We start from the raw sequence: 7,399 nt of genomic DNA, 5'->3' as shown, positions 1-7,399 counted from the left end.
CTGTGCCCACAAAGATCTTGCTATGTATGTCTATATATCATGCATTCATCAAGTTATTCTCTAGATGCCCTATCACATCAGGCAAATTGAAAAGCCTTTTGCTGTCAAGTTTTCCATTCAAGTAAAAATCTATCAACTTCAAGAAGGGGCAAATACATCAACACACGTATTGACCCAAGTTGTTATTGATACCTTAATGTAAAAATCTACTGGTACATTTAACATCAATCTCGGGATACGATCAAGCTACGTATAAGTATGTATGACATTGTCTACTGTGAAGGTTTTATTCCAGTCCCATGATTAGTCATTAGTGCCGGGTTTACATTGTAACTAGGGGAATCTTGAGAACAGAACTGACCTGTTGGGAACTTGTCATGTGTCTCCTGCAGCAGCTGCAGCCCTATCAGGTAATCCTCAGTCTGCAGCAGCGTGCTGACTGCCTGTCCCAGCTGCAGGGCAGGCGGCTGGTCATTGTACGGCTGGATCAGGGACCGGGCCAGCTCCAGGGACGGGCATGTCTGCAGCACGTGCGACCAGTCAGCTGTGAAAATTAGATCATGGTTGTATTATCTGAATTAGTAGACTGAGAGACAATGGCGTACATGTACCATATAAAAAATTATGACAATTCACCACCATGGGCCTTCGTTGCTGAAAGGAAGTAAGAGGAAGGAGGAAAGATGAAAGTTTTAAGACGACCATCTGCTGGAAGGTGATCTTTATATATGTATTTTACACCATAAAGGATGTAATTTCAACAGAAACATTACTGTCTATCTGAGTGCCATTTCATACAAATGCTCTGGTGTTGATTCAAGTGTGCAAGCTAATGATAAACATTGTCATACAAGTCAGTGTAACTCACATGACTGTATTTAAGCAAAGGAGGAAAATTTATCAGATACAATTATACATATGAGTAATGTCCCACACACCTGTATGGAAAGCGCCAGTGCCGTATGCATACTCCACCATGTTGTACACCTTGCCCTGGCGACACATGCAGACAGCTGCCTCCCTGTGTGCCTGTATGGCTGTAAACACGGCCTGTGCCAGGGCCAGGCACACCGGGCCACTCAGGGGGTTCTGGTCAGCATACTCGCACAAGGCATTGGCTATCTCCTCAGTAAGCTGCAAGCTGGAGGCAAAAAGATGTTACATTAACAAAGTACAACAGTTTCCGATAAGAGCTAAAACTTGCTTGATTCCTGTAATAATTCAAGAATCCTGTTGTTACCAAAGACAATACCTTTGACAAGAAAACCTGTTTCAGTCAGCAGCTTCAGCTTATTGTCACAATGACATGGTAACAGTTGTATAGTAGTGGAAGTCAGGCTTAACCTATATAGGAATCTGGACTTCCACAACTATGCAACTGTTACCGTGTCATAGTTATGGCTATGAACATACCTGTTCTGTGCTATCCAGTGAGTGACAAGGTCCAGTCTGTGCTGGGACAGTGCACATCTGACACACTCCAGACACACCTCCGGGCTGGGCAGGTGAGACAAGGCTGACACGGAGGACATCAGAGCCTCACAGTACGCCAGCAAGGCTTCAGAACCTACATCTGGAAGGAAGGAACATTATACACAGTTAAGATGAGTTTAGAATAAAGTCATTTTGTTCAATGTCATATGCCTTAGCATGTTAACCACCAGAAACAGTCCACAGTTGGACAGCTTTTATGTTACACTTGCAAGTTCAACTCTTTCAATGAGACTATTTATTGTTAAGTCTGAAGCACTGTTGAAATCATAAAAGACATCATATGGTTACACTGATCACAAGGCTGACAAATGTGAACACAAACATGGCACTCATGTACCTTTAAACTTGGCCATTGTTTCGGGTGTTCTGAGAATGCCCTTGGGACTGTTTGCAGCATGGATGGCAGCGTCCTGGTAACACTCGTCGTCAAACAGCTCATGGAACTTGTCAATGTACTCCAGCAGCATCTCTGCCTCCTTCTCCTTGTTGGGGTCATCATCCTCAAAAGAGAAGGGCGTGTCACGCTGGCCTGACACACCTGGAGGAACATGTAAATGCTGCTTATTGAAAAGTGGCATCAATTGCCTAGTGGTTAGGTTAACAGACATGGGATCAGGAATTAATTGATTCAGTCTCTGGCATATTCCTAGCTAGACCTAAAGAAAGGCTGTTTGCTGAACTACTAAGTCATTACATTTGCAAAAGTTACTCCTATGGTCAATTGATATGTCACCTCTGAATGCAAATCCCATGGACTGTGTGGTGAGGGCCATTGTGATGACTTCACTCAGGCTGTGGTTCTCGGGAGGATCCTCCTTGTAGATACCAGCGACCTCCACGGCCACCTTCAGCTTCTGACATCTGTACGGGGCAATTCATACCAGTTGAAAAATGTCAAGAGCTGGCAAAATGTATATACAATGTATACTGGGAGCCTGATACTGGCCATCATTTTTAAGCAGCGCTTTCCTCAGGACTCACATTGCCACTCCTTGCTGATTTGTGATGTAGTGGCAAGGATGTGGTCCCATAAACCTCCCCCTCCCCTCTGCTCTAGACTGTTGGCTCCTGATAACTAAGTAATTGACAGACACCTGTTTCCTACGTTTTCTGTTTCCCACCTGTTCTTCAGCCTGGCAGTCCTGTCTGCCAGATGATGTCTCATGTTGACCTGCTTGGTGAGGGTGTCCTTGAGCTCCTGTTTCCTGACCTTGGGTGCGTACTTGGTGTTCCTGCTGATGTGGAGCTCCCTCAGCTGATGCTCCAGCTTGTTGTGGTACCTGGTCAGGGTCTTCACGTCAGTGCTCTCCTCTAACGTTAGACCTGGAGCCACAGGGAACGTGTCAACATCAGTTACAAAAACACATTTACAGGGGCTAGAAAACAGAAATTACAGTTGAAATATAGCTCCAGTGCTGTCAAATATTGCCATTACCATGCATTTGATAATGATTCTTTTTGCGACACTTCTGAGATGTTCTAGATGTTTCAGATTGATCGCAGTACAGGTACAGTGGCCAGGATCATTTCAGGCATTTTCTCCTACATAAACAGATAATACAAAATATACACAATATATACAAAGTAGCTGGATGTGAATGGACTGATCAATCAGATTTGGCCCATTCTCCAAGGGTCTCACCAGGTAAGGGTCTGAAGTCTGTGCGCCTGGGCTTCTGGGTACTTTTATCATCTTCATCTTTCTTCAGCATGGCTTCTCTTGCTGCTCTTACACGTTCCAACTCTGCTGCCAGACGAGCATTGTCTCTTTGGATCACCGACATCCTGTCAAGGATTCAAAAGAACAAGTTAACCAAACCTACGTTTGCTGTTATTTTCATATGTTTTAGCACCCTTTAAGGAACCAGACTTTCATAAAGTTATGATCCTTAGACTTCTTAAACTTAAGACTTACTGTCAAGTGTTTTGTAATTGTATTGTCCATGATTTTCTATTTCTGCCCTCATTTATGAGATTCTGCCCTCACAGTTAAACATGATCACAATGCATGCAATTGTTGCTGACTTCAGGACATTTATAAGTTAAAAAACTAAGTACTTTTGCTGCAGCTCCTCTGCTCTCCTCCTGTAGTTGACGACTGTGGTGGGTTCCGCAGCCGTGGCCTTCAGCCTCCCCTCCAGGTAGAAGGCTTCCCGCTGCCCCTCCTGTAGGTCCTCAATCACCGCCTCGTACTCTGCTTTTATGGCTGTCAGCAGGTTAGTGTAGGCTGACGCATGCTGGATCAGCTGTGTGGACATAATGTGACCAGATGTTAACATGAGTTTACATTTTGTACAAAAAGGAAATTTATAATCATTAAAAAATAGATATCATAAATATGGTTGTATTGTACTCCAGTAGTCCAAACACCATTGCTACATGTCTTTTTGACTTCAATAAGTTAGTTTTGCATTAAAAACTTAAGCTCAATTGCAGTCACAACTTAACTTTACCCACGCACTGCACAGCGTGTTTGCACTATTATGACAATACTGTTTAGTGACCTGAGTTGATTGACATGCTTAAGACTGAAGCACTCAGGTACTGTTGCACAGTGTGTAAGGATAAGTATCTCTCGTATAATTGCAATGAAATTGCCAATATAATGTTCTTTACCTGATCAAACGCATCCTTGAACACTGTGTACGAGAGCTCGTTAGGGCCCCTTGACGAAGCGCGAAGTCTGGCTAGCTCGACCTGGATGGAGTTTTCCAGTTCGTCCAGTGCAGCTCTGTCTGAGTCGGTGGCAATGGGAGGCAGAACCCTCCTGGGTGTGCCAGGAACAGAACCGGACATGGCTCCAGGGGGGATGCACCGTATCTTTTACTTACTGTGAAATGAAATTGAAAGGTTACATATTCAACTTCAAAAGATAATCTAGAATTCCAGCTATTAATTCACCATGTCAAGAACTTTGAATATCTTTGTAAACATCAAAACGTTGAAGATTACAAAATTCAGGTCGAATGCCGGTGGCTCTTGCCCGTCACTCTATGCTATGCATAACTAGCCATAATATTGCACCCAAACTGTTATTTTTCCCCATTCTTCAAGTAGTGGGAGGGGGGCGACCATGAAATCTGACACTTTACTGTGCACAAGCTAAGAGACATCTAAATCCAAACGTTCAGAAACAGCAGTAGGCCACCATATTGAATGAATTTTATTCTTAATAATGTGATGTGTATATTCCATGCAGTTGGTGTGAGAATAAAGAAATGCAAACCTCAGAAATCGCTCAAAAAACCAGCAGCCTTCGTCCTGTTTTCGTTGTTTACACGCACCATGGTGAACACCGCATGTTCTGATGACGTCACGCAAAAAACTCGCTTTGTGATGACGTTTCACACATTCCACTGTCCCAAACAGACCGGCGAAGTTGGAGAGAAGAAGAGGACCGAAGTTTGGACCGGTTTGAGAGGCTCATCAGGGCAAAACTGTGCTTTTAACATGTCTAAAGGGTAGGATACATCCCAAGCTATTGTCCGTTTGATTGACATCGTTTTGAGCTGTACAGAAAAAGAGACTGAATACTGCATGTGTAACTAACGTATCTGTGAAGGGGGAGGGGGGGGGGCTGAAGTCTTTTGGCCAGGTATGAGGTGAAGATTGTGAAAATAGGGATATATGTGTCAGGAGCAACAACACCAACAGCAGCTAATTGTGTATCTGGTACTTGTGTTTACTTTTGTCTGTGTGTTGATATTCTACAGGGATTCCATCTGGGATCTTGCTATAGAAGTGGTTCAGCAGCAGGAGAAGGATGGGAAAGGTGAGGAGTTTACAGTCACAAAAATCCACAGATGTTATAGATACTACATGTTCCCAGGCAAAGCTAGGAAGGCTCACGTTAGTAACATATTAAGATAAACTCAGTTTAAAATGCTATACTAAAATGATATACTGTAAGAAACAGGAGGAGCCAGTAAAAATCCCACTGGTCCCGGGCCTGGGTTCGAACCCACGACCTCCTGGGCACCAGAGCCTATAAACCCCCCACTGTTACAATACAGATGTATGTTAATAACATGTTATTGTGAACTTGTGATTTTTCATTTCCTAACCTCTCCCCACATCCACAGATGGTCAGCAGGAGAACCGACCGGCAGAGGAAAGCTCAGTTTTGTTGATGGGCAGCAAAACCTCGGTAAGTCTTTCTCAATTTGTCATTGATACTGTTATCAAAAAGAAATTTTCCGTATTTCAGATAGGTAAACTATCTTGGTGTCAATATTATGTAACATTACCTGAAAATCACATACGACATGTAGTTAACATGAATACTCGACAACTGGTGTACAATATTTTTTTTTTACTTTGCAGGGTAAAACTTCAATTATCCTGAGATTTTTGGACAGGTGAGATAATAGTCTTGCAGGTGGATTTTAGATGTCAAGTAGAATATTATCTGCTACATCTATACACACAATCATAATGGTATGCTGCAGTTTTTGTACCGTGCTGTTTAACATCGTGACATGCTTGCAGACTAATTCTGTATGTTGCTTGTTTTGCATGACTATGTTGGACTCAGGAACAAAAATTCAAGTGTTGTGTCGTTCATGTTTTAATGCCAATCCCACTGCTAACATCTATGTTTCCTTTGTTTTAATGTGGGATGTCCTGTCAGGGAAGGTCCTGTGTAAGTGTGGCATGTTAATGTTAATGTGAAGTCTGTGGAGCCTTTTTGTTTCTGTCATAAACTCACCTTGAGTCTCTGCATGGTTCTGCCCTGTCCTCCAAATTCCAATCCTTTTGTGCTGGTTGATAACTTGTTAAGTTGTATGGAGTTTTTCTTGCATGGCAAGCCACTACTAGTAGCATAATGCACTGGCCATTGCATTCTGCAACAATTAACTGCTTGTGCTGTAGTATTTGTAACTGAGTTCTGTATGTTCTGCAAACTGAGTACACATGCATGCAAATTCTTATATACCAAAATGTCAAATTGCACATGCATGCGCTTTTGAGAATTTCTTGGCAATGCATGCAATTAAGGAATACATTATGGGCTGTTTTCACATTTTAAAGTAAAACAGTTGCTATTGATATGAATATAGCTTATGTACACTAGTGAGGACTAAACAGACCATGTCATATCAACATATCCATTTCATATCTCTCATGCTTACAGAATTGTGACAGCAAGTTAGCAACATCCATGTATTATGCATGCCTTGTCCTTACTTTCATGGGTGAAAGTCTCTTAAGTTCCAGGCTTTTTATATTTATGCAGACCTTGCATGTAAGTAGTCTGTAGGCTTTGTGTACCTTATGGTATAGCAGTCGTAGTAAAACAATGCATTTTGCTCTTTGACATCCTACATCCTTGACTGTATCCTTGTCTTCATCTTTTCTCCGACTCATTTAGAGATGAGGCTGCAAAGCCAACAACTGCTCTAGAGTTCACCTTTGGGAGGAGAGCCAGAAACAACCTGGTGAGTTACAGTTTTAAGTCTGTTTGAAGGTTAAAATTCTCTTAGTCAACAGTTTTCTTTCACCAATGTGTTGGTGAAAGCACCCCACTGTTTTAACATGTCATTTCTCATTGAATTAGGTACCACACACTGTACCATTTTGATTGTGCAACTATCAGTTATGTCTGCTTCAAACTTCAGGCCAAAGATGTGGTGAATATCTGGGAGCTTGGAGGTGGGACCTTTCTGTCCAGACTGGTAGACACTGCCATCAATGTTAACAGTGTCAGGTAGGTCATCATACCTCAGCAATGTCTGTCAGTTACAACTATGTATTTTCTGTTACTGGAAGTGTTGTAAACCCATGAGTAAACTTTGATTTGATTTTTTCTTATTCACATCCTTGTCATCTCATCGTGTTTACATGTACAATGCAGTTCATAGCATGATGGCCACAGTTAAGCACTGGATTACTAGACGTAAGTATT

General features: G+C 42.3%; 2 protein-coding genes across 2 annotated transcripts in view; one reads left to right on the top strand and one right to left on the bottom strand.

Moving 5' to 3' along the window:
• LOC109482259 (clathrin heavy chain linker domain-containing protein 1-like) overlaps positions 1–4,794 on the bottom strand; it is a 6,242-nt gene extending 1,448 nt beyond the window's left edge. The window contains exons 1-10 of the mRNA XM_019784950.1: positions 4,721–4,794; positions 4,111–4,295; positions 3,553–3,740; positions 3,137–3,279; positions 2,616–2,817; positions 2,228–2,355; positions 1,832–2,032; positions 1,414–1,573; positions 939–1,141; positions 362–544 (exon numbers count right to left, since the gene is read on the bottom strand). Coding sequence (XP_019640509.1) covers positions 362–544; positions 939–1,141; positions 1,414–1,573; positions 1,832–2,032; positions 2,228–2,355; positions 2,616–2,817; positions 3,137–3,279; positions 3,553–3,740; positions 4,111–4,290 — 1,588 coding nt within the window. The 5' untranslated portion in view covers positions 4,291–4,295; positions 4,721–4,794. The remainder of the gene's footprint in view (positions 1–361; positions 545–938; positions 1,142–1,413; positions 1,574–1,831; positions 2,033–2,227; positions 2,356–2,615; positions 2,818–3,136; positions 3,280–3,552; positions 3,741–4,110; positions 4,296–4,720) is intronic.
• A 150-nt stretch (positions 4,795–4,944) lies between these two features.
• Positions 4,945–7,399, top strand: part of LOC109482258 (cytoplasmic dynein 2 light intermediate chain 1-like) — a 7,881-nt gene continuing 5,426 nt past the window's right edge. Inside the window, exons 1-4 of the mRNA XM_019784949.1 lie at positions 4,945–4,955; positions 5,208–5,266; positions 5,577–5,641; positions 7,113–7,201. Coding sequence (XP_019640508.1) covers positions 4,945–4,955; positions 5,208–5,266; positions 5,577–5,641; positions 7,113–7,201 — 224 coding nt within the window. The remainder of the gene's footprint in view (positions 4,956–5,207; positions 5,267–5,576; positions 5,642–7,112; positions 7,202–7,399) is intronic.

The sequence above is a fragment of the Branchiostoma belcheri genome, unplaced genomic scaffold, assembly GCF_001625305.1.
Source record: "Branchiostoma belcheri isolate BF01 breed outbred unplaced genomic scaffold, Haploidv18h27 scaffold6, whole genome shotgun sequence".
Taxonomy (NCBI): Eukaryota; Metazoa; Chordata; class Leptocardii; order Amphioxiformes; family Branchiostomatidae; genus Branchiostoma; species Branchiostoma belcheri.
This window is presented reverse-complemented; position numbering and strand designations above follow the sequence as displayed.